Raw genomic sequence first — 16,167 nt, 5'->3', positions numbered from 1 at the left:
GGATTTGACATTTACTGACAGCGCATGAGACTTAGCGGAGAGAACCGTATTTCATTCGATAACGCTTTGAGTGGGTTCCCTCCCTCCGCTGGGAAAAAGGGTGGCTGAAACCTGTTGGTGACACATCATCAGCATCAGGTAGGTGACAATTTTGAGGTGGATGAGGGGGTTTCGCAAACCGGTGGACGCTGGATCATTGGCCCCATCAGTTGTCGCTGTCTTCATGTACAGTAATTTCTGGTTCACATGACGTCACTGTGCGAAGTGGAATTAAACGGGCTTTATTTGGTTGTAATCCCTCATAGCAATCGGCGGAGCGAGTAAAATGTACCAAAGAAGGGAGAGATAAATCCTATTGGATTAGCACAAGCCTGTCCCTACATCTAAACCAACCTAGCCCCTCCTTTCTTTCTTTTTTTTTTTTGGAATCAACATTTGGTGGCTCAATCATGCACCCTGTCTCAGCCTAGTCTTGCTTAGGTTGTGTACAGTTTTTGTGTGATCAGTGTTGTGTTTACGTGTGGTGTCCTCTTTCCGAGCCAGTGTAACAGGAGATTAATTATTCAAGGACTATCAGCTGTAGGGGGAGGCACCTGATAGCACGGACATACAATATTACAATCGGATATTAGGTGAAAACGCCAAACTCTGTTTTGTCTTTTTTGCTCCCTGACTCAATTTCTCAGTTTTACTTTTTGATGCTGTAACACAGGAAGCCTTCAACAAGACAAGACAACTGCTGCAAGTGGAATACTTTGCTTTTGTGTGGTATTTCTTACATTTTTCCAGCTTTTTTCTCAAATGCTCGTCACCAACAAACAGTTAAGTCTCGGTCGCTCCCACAGTTGGGACACTTTAGGAGGGAATGAGGGTCACTGGGACAGGGCTGAGAGTGTCTACGAGCAGCAGGCAAGAGTAGCTGGTCGGCGGAGTTCTCTGTCATACGGAGAGGGGGGAGGAGGGTGGTACGAGCCTACTGCAGGGGTGCGTCCTCCAGACCTGGATTTGAAGCGTGACCCGTATATCTACCAAGAATACGGACAGGTTTACCCAGGGGGTCAGAGGAAAGGATCTGTGCCAGAGCTAAACCACTACGAACGAGCAGCCATGGCTCACAGAGGATCCATTCCACATCAAGATTACTACCCTAACGATCCAGCCATGACTCCGCGTCCACCTGAGGGCTTTTACCGGCCTGAACATCAGGCACCGCCACCTCACCCTCACCCACTTAGCAGGTCAGGCTCTCATTTTGGGCTTACACCGGTGGTTCGTGGCGGGTGGGATCAAGCTCAGGGTGGGAGAGGAGCACCTCAAGCCCCACCATCAAATTTACCTCCTCCTCCGTCTACTCCAACTCATGAGGTGAATCGGGTTTACAGAGAATCTGCTGTTACCAAGATGATGCCTGACAGTCAGCGCAGACCCTCTCGGGATACGTCTCCTGCTCACTACAACATGGATCATGCATCTCCTCGGTATGGAAGTGAGCCTCCACCTCTGGCTGGTCAGTCTGTCTACACTGATGTCAATGGTCGTCCTCTGGATCCGCAACAGCAAGCTGCTACTTGCTTAGTGGTGGATCCTACCAGTCAAGGTATGATAATGAGGCAGGAGACAGCCTCGCCGTATAATATCCAGCAACAGCAACAGTTACAGCAGCAACAGCAAATGCTCCAACAGCAGCAACTGCAACAGCAGCAACAACTGCAGCAGCAGCAGCAACAATTGCAGCAGCAACAATTGCAGCAGCAACAACAACAACTGCAGCAGCAACTGCAGCAGCAGCAGTTGCAGCAGCAGCAACAATTGCAGCAGCAGCAGCAAATTCAGCAGGAGCAGTTGCAACAGTCTTTGCCACCTCCTAACACCGTGCCAATCTCCGACCCTAAACTTGCCGTGGCGGCTCCACTTCCTCCTCCTTCACCCTCCCCCTTGCAGACGACTGGAGTGGTCCCAGTTGCACCTGCCCCTGTACAGGCAATGCCAACTGCTGCCCCTGCAATTGCTCAACCTCCTGTTCCCCTTTCTGCCCCTCCGCCAACAGCGCCACAGACACCTTTACCTGTTGATCCTAAGAAGACAGTCGACCCAGAGTTTCTCGCCTTGTTGCGAAATGATGGCATCTCTGAGAGCACCATCTCTTTGCTTATCCAGCAGGGATTTGACTCCACTAGCATGTTGGCTGTCATGGAAGATAATGATGTGCGCACAGTGGCGCCCAACCTCGGGCAAGCCCGTGTGCTTTCTCGTGTGGTCCACAACTGCAAACGACCTGCTGAAGCCACGCCAGCTCCTTCTCAACCTCAGACACCCATGCGTGGCCGTTCAAACAGTTTTAGCCATCGTTCGGATGTCTATCACCAGCAACAGCACCACCACCAACCTATACATCCTCCACAGGCTTTGAATATCGACCCTCACCTAATCCCTCCGCAGACACCTGGGGGCATGCAGACCATCTCACCAAGGATGGGGGAGGTATTAGGCCGAAGGCCCAGTAGTGCACCCTCTCAACAGCTCCTGGAAGCCTCTGGAGGTTTCCCAGGCCAAACACCTCGTTCCCCGGGGCCATATGTAGGAACCATAATGCCTGTACAGTCGAGACCAATGTCTGCGTATTCTTCTGGAATGACGATGCAAGGGTTACCTGTGCAGGGTATGCATGTCATGTCACAGCAGATGACTGGATCAATGCCTGCAATCGCTGGTTCTATTCAACCCATGCCGGGTATGCCCCAGCAGATGCCCGTCTCCATGCCAGCTTTAACTCAACCGCCACAGCAGGTACCTAAAGCATACTCTACCAATTACACGGTGCCCATGGAGCTAATGAAGAGGGACCGAAGCTTGTTGCCATTGTCACCCATGCATAGTCCTCACCCAAATCCCCAACTAATTCGTAAGGGTGGAGGATCAGCACAAGACAATGCCTTGGTACCTTTGGGAGGCCCCACTCAAGGACAAGGGGTTGTGGTTGCTAACCAGAAGCTAAGTCGTCGCACTGGTCCACCAGTCATCGTGTCCACAATGGCATCTCCAGACACAAGTAATTATTTATATATTTAATTGTTTTCCAACTTGATCTGTTTTTTGTCTTGATCTTGCTTGGAGGTGTGTTGCGTTTACCAGGCGTCATTATATTCATAATGTTTCATTGCTCCTCTAGCACGTCAGTTATGTGAAAAATCTGCAAGTCTATACCCTAGTCTATTTATCTGTTTGTCCTTGTATTTCTAAATGATGCTAACATTGAGTAGTTTGGCAAAAGGGATATTTTAAAATATTTTTTTGTGTAACCCAATTAATTACAGTTGCAGCTCAGTATATTTGGTTATATATTTAATTCATTGGATCTTTGAGGCATAGGTTTGTTAATTTGAATTTGTCTTTGTCGGCAATCATTCACCACAGTCTCCTAGCAAGGATTTATTTCTCATTTCACTCTCATTAGTGTGTAACAATGTCAATAGCCGAACCAAACAACACCATAGACTGCTTTTGTACAACAGCGCTGTATAATCTGCTGCAACAATGAGTACCTTGCACAATAGTTAATATAGTATCACTGTTAAATCCAGAAGCCCCACCCCAAAAGGTCATGCTGTTGTAAACATGCATGTCTTATGCCATTATGATAATGAGAGTGCTTGAGAGTAGGCTTTAAAGCTACAGGCCAAACAACATATCTACAGTTGCCCAACTAGGTGCATGTTGACATGCATCCAATATATGTCAATAGTGGGTGTGATTTTAATATTCAGTTTGCTTATTTGTGTGACAACATCAGAGTATCTTTTAGTCATGAATGATAACAACCTCAGCATCATCGCACCGATAAAATCAAATTACAGTGCTGATGGCCAATGTGTGACTGTGTCATTTTCCCTCTGCACGCCATAGTGACAAGACAGAGGGGTGGTTTAATCCTTTTAGATCCTCTGTTTCCACTGTTGCACTAATCCACAAATACTGTCATTCTGTCCTCTTTTGAGAAAGACTGCACAGAGCCAGGAGGTTGACACTGAGGCACTGCAAAAGCTTTAATTAAGTTCATTTTATTGTGTTTGTGATTATAAAGTGTGCGAGAAGGGGTATTAAGAGATCCTTTGGGTCCTTTGTTCATTGAAACAGTGGTGTCATTATCACAAATTGTGGGATACATACATCACAGTCATCAAAGGGCTACTTGTTTGCATATTGAATACATTTGCAGTTTTGGTATTTTGTATCTTATTTATTGTGTATATGGAACTAATTACATTGAAAACGGTTTTACTGCCGTTTATAGCATAATTTGCATCTAGTTTGGTAAGTTTTTTTATCCATTCAAACAAAAGGTATTGATGAACTCAAATCTTAATGGAACACAGGCATCTTTATACGTTTTTCTTGTAAGGTTTTTCCCTCATTTAAATATAAAGTGGAATCTCTAAAGTTAAACAAAATTGAAACAATCTCACAGGAAATACAGATGGAAACACTGGCTCTCATCTTGAATCGTTATTCACAAATTCCCACATCCCCTGCCATTCAAAACTAATTTACTGCATTTTGTTCTCTTTTTGCCTGAAAAATGTAAAGGAGTTATGTTTTTGGTGACAGACAAGCATTGCATTTTGGGGCGGAGCTAACTTTACCTTGGGTCCTTCAGTTTTTGCTACTCAAACATAGAGCCGGGCGGTTTACCCGAAAATTCACCATGACCGAAATGGTTCACGATGACCGACATAATCTTGACCAGGTCGGTAAATTAGTTTTTTTAATGAAAAGAAAAATTTTGTCTTTTCAGCCCACTTTGACTATTTGTTGTTAGGTGATGCTCATTCCCCTTTAAGTAAGTACAGTCAGTATGCTGACTTGTGAAGTCACGTGGCTATCAGAAAATCTAACAAACAGAAGCATGTTGCTATCAACCGGTACGCTAATACTAATGCTACAAGTGAAAGTGATGGAATCTGATAATAGTGAAACGACTACTGGTAGCCAGGCTACAGGAATTTCGAGTATAGCATTAGTCGACGCTCATAGTGTGGTGTTGGTGCCAAGAAAGAACTTGGCTTCGGTTGTATTTTGGATTCGAGAATGATGATGAACCATGGAGCCCTACATAAGTTTAATGGTCCATTTCATGGACAACAAATGGGAGTTGCGCACCCCAGCTGCTTGATACAGCCTATTTCTTGGACAACCACACGGGTGAAATGATTGCTCAGGCCCGGAAACAAATGCTTTATGCGTGGGACGTGAAGTCACCATCACCACAAACTAAAGATGTGATCGGGTCCGATCACGTCATTTTCAAAGTATCGGAATCGGCAAAAAAATATCGGACATGCCTTTTTAAAATATATATATATATATATATACATATATTTTAATTAAATTGTTTTCTAATTGTATTTAACGCATTAACAGCGGTAATTATTTTTTTTCAAATTAATCACGTTAAAATATTTAACGCATGCGTTGCACGACCCACGCGCTGCACGACCAACTCACGCATTGTCGCGTTCAATCTATAATGGTGCCGTTTTACCTATATATGGAGCTAAAATGCAGCGTAAAATAAGTAAGACTATTATAGATTAATTATATATGTATAAAGATTATTATTTTATTAAAAATATTATAATTTCTAATTGTTGATATATATATTGGTGCCACTACGCACAATCATGGTTGCACTTCCCATCATGCATTTGGGCAGAACAGTTAAATGGCTACAGTATCATTTACTGAAAGCTCAACAAATACACTAGATGGCAATATTTAGTCACAATATACAAAGTCACATTTATCCTTTAAGAATTACAAGTCTTTCTATCCGTGGATCCCTCTCACAGAAAGAATGTTAATAATGTAAATGCCATCTTGAGGATTTATTGTCATAATAAACAAATACAGTACTTATGTACTGTATGTTGAATGTATATATTCGTCCGAGTTTTATTCATTTTTTTTCTTAATGCACTGCCAAAATGTATATGATCGGGAAAAAATATTGGGAATGATTGGCATTGAATCGGGAGCAACAAAAAAAAAAAAGCAATCGGATCGGGAAATATCGGGATCGGCAGATACTCAAACTAAAACGATCGGGATCGGATCAGGAGCAAAAAAACATGATCGGAACAACGCTACCACAAACAATGGCCCTAATGTTGTCGAAGCGGCTGAATGAGTTGATGCGGGAGCAGTGTTTTGGCCACGGACTGCACCTAGCAATCAGTATGTTGCGCTATTTTGTATCTCTGTGTTTGTGTGACTTCTCTGATAGCTTTTATGATGGTACAATTTACAATAGATCAACTCAGCATTCGGCATAAAGGATAAACCAAGAGTGAAGCCTAAAATATGACCGTTTAATGCCACAGCTATTTTTCTGTGTTTGCTTGCTTTATTCTGTGTCATTACTGCCATCATAAAATCTTAAATGTTGCGTTGGCATAAGAGTTGGAGCAGTATAGCTTAATGTGTGGTTGTGTGTCCGTGCATGTATTTCAGAAAATACTCTGTCATTTGTGTTACAATTACATTTTTTCATAGTGGCCATAACAATAACAAGCAGTTTTAAATGTTCATATTTGAATGCTTAGTGTTTACAAGATATTTGTATATACCTAACATTTGCACTGAATGTATAATTGTTAAATATGTTAAATTGAAAACTGGTAAATACTACAGTAAGTGAGAAATGGCTAATTTGTATTTCATTCATTTACAGATTTTCAAATCATATAACAGTCTGCTTAGGCGAATTTATCGTCTTTTATCGTTATCGAGGTAAATGCTTAATTTACCGTGATAAGTACTTAAGGGCATATCGTCCAGCCCTTCTTGAACATGCTTAATTGCCACAATTATTAATTTTTTCCCCCCAAATAATATTATTAAGGCTAATGTAAGATGAGTTTGAAGTACAAGTGAAATTGCTGATGTTGGTAAGACAAAAAAAACTCTCTCTTTATTCTTGTCATTCAAGTCTAATAGTGAGTTAACGGTAAAAAAAAAAAAACGGCAGCACAATCTACATACCATAACTCTTAATAACCACCTAGCATCTGATGCTGTGTGGAATACCCTTGAGCAAGACCCCGCCTCCAGATGACTAACCAGCACTTACTTCCCATCCCCCACACGGGCATGCTGGCCATATTTGGCACAGTAGGATTTCCACTTCTTTACTTCTACCCCGCGGAGGTGTGCTGGTTCTTGTCAGGCTTGGCGGTCCAATGCCAGTGCAGGTCAGTCCCACTCTGCGTGACACACTAGCCGTGATTTCCTGTAGCACGATTATGGGGGGAGGGTCAGTGCATATTAGTTCTGGGATGGCAGATTATGTATTAACCGAGGGAGCAGGTCAAAGCTGCGGGCAGTTGTTGCGCTGAGTGAAGGATTAGGCAACGAAGGGAAAGGGGGGCAGGGACAGATATTGTCCTGCTACTGACTGATGATTGACGGTCGCAGGCAGGGGGAGGAAAGAAGGCGTTGACAGCTGTCAGTCAACCTTGGACTCGCTACACAGAGAGTGAGATTTATTAGACTGTGCAAACCTTGGCTTGAATCTGTCTTGACAGTCATTTTGTATTGTGTTTGTTGTGTGTCTATTTGTCACACACATACAGGGATAAATATTTACTTCCGTTTGACCTGAAAGGATGCTCAGCACTGGATTACATTTGCATGTTTTCAGCTCATGGCCACTGGTGTAGCCAAGACACAACTTGAATCATGGTACATAGGGGAAAAAGAAAACACTAAACAATACTAATTTTACAGGAAATAAATGCTGGATTGATCATTTCTATGTAATGTTTAACTTTTATTTAGAAAATGTAATTTTAGACATATTGTGGATAACACATTTGCCTCTCAGTTTTAGATCTTTTTTTCTCTCTGTGCTTGCATTGGATTTCTTTAGGTTGTTATCTTCTAACCAGATTCCCAGAATATAGATAGGTGTTGCATTGTATGTACCTTTACATGGGTGTAAGGTTGGCTGACAGCCTGCCCAAAAATGTCTTGCATCTGGGATGTGTACCCATATTTAAAAAAAAAAAAAAACAAACGAATGGATATTTTGTTATATTACTCAATATTTTACATAAATGCATAATGAAAAAGATTTAATTCAACACACTTTTCTGAAATACAATATCACCCTTTGGAGGCATGAGTTTTGTTTAAAATGTCAAAATGAGCCAGCGATGGCAGAAACTAGCAATACAGTGGTTGCTAAACTTGTACAAATTGAAATAATTTAGCATTACGTCATTACGTTTTCCCATTGCTTATTTATCTTTCCATTCAGAAACGGATTGCAAACATTTATCTGACAGACGTCATGTCCGGGTTATAAAATCCGCCCCTCCCTCCCCGCGCAGAGGGCACAAGTCGCCAACACAGGACAAGTCAAACAAAGAGTGTATAACCCAGGTAAAACCCCTAGCAAAAAGTATGGAATCACCAGTCTTGGACGAGCACTGACTCAGATATTTTATCATGTAGCACAAACTCAGATAAAAAGCTTGGAAAAAATAATGAATTTGTTCAAAAGTGCAACTCTTCAGCATTGAGAAACACTAAAAGAAATGAATAAAAAACATTGTGGTGGTCTGTAAATGTTACTTTATAGAGCAAGTGCAGGGAAATATATATGGAATCACGCCATTCTGATGAAAAAAATATGGAATCATGAGAAACAAACAAAGAAATAACAATCAAAACACATCTCTAGTATTTAGTAGCACCACCTTCGGCTTTTATGACAGCTTGCAGTCTCTGAGGCATGGACTTGATGAGTATTCTTCGTCAATTTGGTGCGAACTCTCTTTGATTGCCATTGCCAGATCATCCTTGCAGGTCGGAGCCTTGCTGTGAACCATTTTTTTTTCAATTTCCACCACAGGTTTTCAATAGGGTTGAGCTCTGGGCTATTTGCAGGCCATGACATTGACTGGATGAGTCTTTCTCCAAGGAATGCCTTAACAGTTTCATCATCAGTTCGATCATCACCTTGTTCAATGCAGATTCTTGACTCTTGGCAAGGTGATGATGCTGGAACTTTGGTTTGGTGCTGTTCCAGTGACATTTACAAAGATGACTGCCTGAAGAAAACATCAAAATTCCCCCAGTCCTTGATGATATGGGGCTGCATGTCAGGCAAAGGCACTGGGGAGATGGCTGTGGTTAAATCTTGAATAAATGCACAGGTTTACATTGAAATTCTAGACAGATTTCTTTTCCCCTCAGTGAAATATGTTTGTCATGTTCCAAGATGACAATGCATCATGCCACAGAGCTAAAACTGTTAAAGCATTCCTTGGAGAAAGACTCATCCAGTCAATGCCATGGCCTGCAAATAGCCCAGAGCTCAACCCTATTGAAAACCTGTGGTGGAAATTAAAAAAAAAAAAAAAAGGTCCACAGTAAGGCTCCAACCTGCAAGGATGATCTGGCAACTACAATCAAAGAGAGTTGGCACCAAATTGATGAAAATACTCATCAAGTCCATGCCTCAGAGACCGCAAGCGATGATAAAAGCCATAGGCGGTGCTACTAAATACTAGAGATGTGTTTTGATTGTTATTTCTTTGTTTGTTTCTCATGATTCCATATTTTTTTCCTCAAAATGGAGTGATTCCATATATATTTCCTTGCACTTGCTGTATAAAAGTAACATTTACTGACCACCACAATGTTTTGTATTCATTTCTTTTAGAGTTTCTGTATGCCAAACAGTTGCACTTCTGAACTAATTCATAATTTTTTTCCAAGCTTTTTATCTGAGTTTGTTCTACATGATAAAATGTCTGAGTGGGTGCTTGTTCGAGACTGGTGATTCCATACTTTTTGCTAGGGGTTGTATTGTTACGCATGTCTGGAAGCTATAACAAGTATGAAAAAAAAAAAAAAAAAACGAATTATAGTCTGCAAAATACAGTACAGGTACTTGTTATTTGGTGGCCTTACCCAGTATGATTATATCAAAATAATATTCCTTCCTAAAAATTAAAACCTAAAAACAATAATTGAGATCTGGCATCCACATACAGTATGTGGACATCACATTTTGGTTCATCTAGGGCCACACTTGAATACCAACGTTTTAAAATTTTTTTATTACCAAAAATAATAACTTGCACTATAAAGGGTTAAACTGGAGTCCGGTATCTCATAAGGGGCTAGCTGTGTGTCAGAACACAGGCCATAACAAACATGCTTTAATTATCCCCATTGTACTGTTTGGGGAGGGGGGGGGACTTTCATAATATCGTTAACAGAAGACGTGTGAAAGCAACAGCAGCTCCTCCCCTTTGGCTCTGTAGAGCTTGCAGGTCTACTGATGTTTGCTCGTGTGTGTGTGTTCGCTGGCAAGTGGCACAGAGGTTCTCTTCCACACCAGCTGTTCCCCTTGATACCAGGCAGGATCATTTCCTTTCCCTAATGAAAGGATAAAGTGCACAAGGATTGCATCCATGCGTCGCTCCACTTCTCATTTTCACTCTTCCTTATCTTCTTTTGGTAAAACTGACCTCAGGCCATCTTTGTTCATCTTGAAACCATTTCACTGTGTGTGTGATGTGTGTTTGGGGGTTGGCGGGGGGATTGGAGGAAGGGGTTGGTAAGGGGTCATAAAAGAAATGTCACCATAGAAATGGAGAGTAGGAACTTTTCTATCCTGGTCTGTCTATTGGACGGCTCATGTTAAAAGCATCACTGAATGGAAAGGACTGCTTCCCACTGAGGGTTGGTTTAAAATATTTGAGATTTTAAAAAGCCACATTCCAGCCATGTACATTTCAGTACACGTTTTGTGTTGAACCAATAATTCATCCATACTTGAGTCAAACAAATAATCATCCATCTATTCCCTTTACCACATATCCTCACTATTTTTGCAGATAAGTCTATCCTGTTGAAGGCCATCAAAAACAAACATTAAAACAAAATATGAATTTATTAATTTTAAACGTAAGACTTGAAACGTCCATCCCAATTTGCTACAGTGCTACCTTACGCTTGGATTGTCGGTGAAACTGAGCCATCCCTACTGGTTTTATGGCAAGAGGCGGAGTACATATTAAACTGGTTTCAGTTTCAGTTTATTCACACATCATATCAAGGTACACACATAACATGGTCATATACAAACAGTTAATCTGATAAGATGCGCGAAAGGGATACTCCGAAGAAGTTATTTAAAGCTTTCAGTAGAGGCCCAGTTGGACAGCATACACATTCACACACCCATACACATACAGTGGTATGAAAAAGTATCTGAACCTTTTGGAGTTTCTCACATTTCTGCATAAAATCAACATCAAATGTGATCTGATCGTTGACAAAATCACACAGATGTAAAAACAGTGTCTGCTTTAACTAAAACCACCCAAACATTTATAGGCTTTTATATTTTAATGAGGATAACATGCAATCAATGACAGAAGGGGGGGAAAATAAGTGAGCCCTCTGCCTGAGAAGACTTAAAAAGCAATTGAAACCAATTTTTATCAAACAATTTAAGCCAGGTGTGTGCCCAATCACCGATGAGTGGTTTAAAGCTGCCCTGCCCACTATAAAACACACACCTTGTAAGAATTGTCTTGATGAGAAGCATTGTCTGATGTGCATCATGGCTCGGTCAAAAGAGCTGTCTGAAGACCTGCGATCAAGGATTGTTAATTTGTGTAAAGCTGGGAAAGGATACAAAACCATCTCTAAAAGTCTGGATGTTCATCAATCGACAGTCAGAAAAGTTGTCTACAAATGGAGAGAGTTTGGCACTGTTGCTTCTCTTCCAAGGAGTGGCCGTCCACCAAAGATGACGCCAAGAGTTCAGCACAGAATACTCAGAGAGGTAAAAAAGAACCTTAGAGTGTCTGCTAAAGACTTACAGAAATCACTGGCACAGTCCAATATTTCTGTGCTCACATCAACTATATGTAAAACTATGGCCAAGACTGATGTTAATGGGAGGACTCCACGGAGGAAGCCACTGTTGTCTAAAAAAAAAACATTTTTGCTCGTTTAATGTTTGCGGAAAGGCATTTGGAAACTCCACATAAGTTTTGGCAAAATATTTTGTGGACTGATAAAGCCAAAGTCAATTGTTTGTGAGTAACACACAACATCATGTGTTGAGTTAAAATTTAACAGCTCATGATTTGGGGCTGTTTAGCTGCCTCAGGGCCTGGACAACTTGCAATCATTAATGGAAGAATGAATTCAAAAGTTTTGCTGGAAAACCTGAGGCCATCAGACAGTTGAAGCTAAAAAGAGAATGGATGCTGCAACAAGACAATGATCCAAAACAGAAGTAAATCAACTTCAGAATGGTTTCAGAAGAACAAAATACACGTTCTGAAGTGGCCAAGTTAAAGTCCAGACTTGAACCACATTGAGATGCTGTGGCATGACCTAAAGACCGTGATTCATGCCATACATCCCAGGAATCTGACTGAACTACAGCAGTTTTGGAGAGAAGAATGGGCCAAGATCCTGATCAATGTGCCAGGCTGATCTACAGCTACAGGAAGCGTCTGGTTGACGTTATTGCTGCCATAGAGGGCCACAAAATATTAAATGTGATAGTTCACTTACTTATTTTTCCCCTTCTGTCATTGTTTGCATACTATCCTCATTAAAATATGAAAACTTATAAATGTTTGGGTGCTTTTAGTTAAAGCAGACACTGTTTTTTTCATCTGTGTGATTTTGATAAAGCTCAGATCACATTTGATGGTGATTTTATGCAGAAATTGGAGAAATTCCAAAAGGTTCAGATACTTTTTCATACCTCTGTATTAGGGCTGCAGCTATCGAATATTTTGGTAATCGAGTAATCGACTGAAAATTCTATCGATTAATCGAGTAATCTGATAAAACATAGATATTTTTAGGTAAAGAGCAATTGTAAATATACATGCGAAAACAAGACATTTCATCTAATATTGAACCATTTTCAGTCAATCAATGTCTTTATTTTCAATGTACATTGTTGAAAACAGCCAACAATTGCATCTCAGATGTAACTAGAATTTAAAAAAAAAAGACTAATTCACTGCGTTCACTCAAAAAACTTTTAGATCTTATATTAAAAAAAATATATATATATATATATCCCTAAAAATGCCATTACGCTTGATAACACACATCACTTGAAAGCTACGTGTTTTTCCCCACGTGTTTCAATTGAATTTCTATTTGTGTCAAGCTATTTTTAAGTTCTAGTTAAGTTTTAAGTTAGTCTAAACTGTAAGTCCTGATAGGATTTTGAGTTTTTGCAGTGTTCAAAATAAATGTATGATACAGGCTGTATTGGAGCAAATAAGGGACCAGTGCTACTTGTTGCTTTATCCAGCAATGACTACTGAGCTAAAATTGATATTTAGCATTATTATGTTTTTTTTTTTTACACCCTCATCCGTCCACAGCGCTGTGTTATGTTAAAGCCTGTATGTAAGACACGCTAGCCAAGCATCGACAGTGGTCATAATTAATAGTGACCTAGCCCTCCGCAGGGCTAACGTTACGTGAGCGAGTGACGGTAACGTTAATCTTGTTTATTAGCGCTTAGCGCTCTTTATTAGTGCTTAGCGCTCTACTGCTTTAAGATGGCGGCTCTTTACTAACGCCGCTGACTCTGTCATTTTGCATCTAGTTCAACATACATGTATACATGTGATCTCTATGAGACGCATCAGACGCTACCTGCTACCACAGTAGCATCATCCGGGCTAGTTTTTAGCAACGTCGGCATCATTTGTAGCGGCTGTCAGCTGCAGTAAGTTTTTTTTTTTTTTTTTTTTTAAATTGCTTCTTCCTCTACGCACTAAAAGTAGTCCGAGCAAAACGTGATGCTTAGAGCTGTCAAAATGAAACGATTACTCGAGGTGAATAAAATTACTCTGATCAGTTTTTAAACTCGAATTACTCAAGTTGTTCGAGTATTCGTTACAGCTCTACACTGTATATACAATTGACTATGCAAAATTTTAACATTCTGGTTATATTGGATTTGATATGAGATACCTTAGTATTACCCGGCGAAAAACCTAGAACATTTTGTGAAAACCTTAACATATATTCTACTGCCAACTCCCCAGGATCTGTCTGTATATGGCATATTTTGAGATATTGTGGTTCTGGAACGTATACACTCGGTTACTCTCATTTTTTTCAGTAAATTGGTGCAGGAAGATGACAGAAAAAAACTACATCAATGTTTTCACATTGACAAGGAATGAATAAGAGAACGAGAATTTATGTGCTGACATGGACCCCTCCCTACCCCCCAACTTGAACATCTGTCTTCCCCTTGCAGCTGTGCGATCTCTCATTCATTCCCTCTTTTTTTCACCACCGCTCTCGTCTTCTCGTCCCCTTTGCACAGAATAGTGTTTGTACTTTCGTCGTTCGTCAGGGGGGCAGATGGGATGTTGGATTTTCGGGGTGGGATTATACAGTTGACCTTTCTCTCTGTATGCTGTTCTCTTGTCATGAATGAGAGCTTGTTTTTCTTTTAACTACAGCTCTTCTTTGGTGTCTGGTTGCATGTTGTAACCAAAGACCCACAATGAAACAACTTGAACTATCCTATTCTGCTTGTATGGAGCCATACTTGCCGTGTATGTCATACTATGAGGTTTTTCTAATATTTTGGTGTATAAAGTGGAGTTTGTAACAATGTAAACTAAAACCACAATGATTAACATATTTTTAATCCTTTATAGGGAACTCATTTAACCCATTGGCTACGCAAGGCATCCAGTAGATTTTGATTGGGAGAGGTTGTCAATGGCACTAAAACATGAGCATTCACAGCCAAACCTCCAAATTTAAATGAATTGGGCATCTGTCATTGTCATAGACAGGCAATGAGTTAATAGTAATCATTTACTTTTTTATTAATTTTAATGCTGTAAAAGTTTGAAATATTCTATTTAAATTTTTTTTTTTTTTTTTTTTTTTTATTAGTAAGATCTTTGTTTTTTATTTCCTCTTCATTTTATTTATTATTTATCAAGTGTTATTGGGGACCATAACCAGAGTGTGTTTCTGTTTTTGTTCATTTTAGTTGTGTTTTTATTAACATTATATTGAATTATATATTTTTATTTAGAAAAGAATATTATAAATGATTGGGTGTGAATATATATAGAGCTGCAGCTATGGATTATTTTAGGAATTGATTAATCTATGAACTAGTAAGTTCGAATAACTGAGTAATCGGATTAGGAACATAAAAAAATTTAAATACCTGATATTAGCCTCAAACTGTATTAAAATAATAATAATAAATGAGGATATAAGTACAAATAAAAGAACGATTGGCTTAGTTATATAGCAAAAGTCCGCTAGCTTAAATGCTATAAAATGATAATGTTTTTCTACAATTATCTTAATAAATAGTTCAAACACATACTCTCACAAAAAAACAGCTAAATATACCTATGAACTTAATTACGAATGCATTAAAAAAAACATTAGCTAAAACAACAACTTACCCTATGTTGGTCTTAACAGGGAGCAGCTGGATTTAGCCATGCCCAATGAGATGTCATATTCACTGTTGCCACTAGAGGGCAGTGTATCCAATTAAATAAAAGAAATAAATGCAAACGCTTTTAAAACAAAGCATTACAACACAACTTTGATTAAACGAATACTCGAAGCATCAACATTTAATTCGAAGCTTTTTTCTAATCGAATTACTCGAGTTAATCGATTAATCGTTGCAGCACACACAAACACCCCCACACGCACACACAAATGTGATGTCCAGGTCTCTATGCCCTTTTTAAACAAGTGAACAAGAGCATTGTTAAATTTGCAATGATGGAGCTCTGAATTCTAGATGTACCTTTTTTTTTTTTAATTATTATTTAACTTCTATTGAAGTCTGCTGTTTTTAACATACCGCAAACAAAGAGACCAACAGAGATAGTTGGAACCTTTTTTTTCCTTCCTTTTCTCTAGATTGTAGTGTTAAAGTGATGAATGACAACCAGTGTTAAATAGCAGACACTAGAACATAAATTTACTGTGAAGTAATTCAGTTCCTTGTTCATATACTGAATGGATTGTAGAGTTGTAACCTAGATGTCTACCTTATTGACCTTCATTAGATAAATCCAATTAAAGTGTCAATCACAGGAGCGT

The 16,167-nt window shown here is 39.8% G+C and overlaps 1 protein-coding gene across 7 annotated transcripts in view; it reads left to right on the top strand.

The window, feature by feature from the left end:
* Positions 1-16,167, top strand: part of ctbp2a (C-terminal binding protein 2a) — a 146,072-nt gene that overhangs the window by 77,406 nt on the left and 52,499 nt on the right. The window contains exon 1 of one of the 7 annotated variants that reach the window (XM_057847609.1): positions 201-3,049. The exons of 5 other annotated variants lie outside the window; for them this stretch is intronic. In XM_057847609.1, coding sequence (XP_057703592.1) covers positions 802-3,049 — 2,248 coding nt within the window. In that variant the 5' untranslated portion in view covers positions 201-801. Of the gene's footprint in view, positions 1-200; positions 3,050-16,167 lie in introns of those variants that run through there. One more of the 7 variants, XM_057847608.1, reaches the window with a different exon arrangement.

The sequence above is a fragment of the Corythoichthys intestinalis genome, chromosome 10 (assembly GCF_030265065.1).
Source record: "Corythoichthys intestinalis isolate RoL2023-P3 chromosome 10, ASM3026506v1, whole genome shotgun sequence".
Lineage (NCBI taxonomy): Eukaryota > Metazoa > Chordata > Actinopteri > Syngnathiformes > Syngnathidae > Corythoichthys > Corythoichthys intestinalis.
This window is presented reverse-complemented; position numbering and strand designations above follow the sequence as displayed.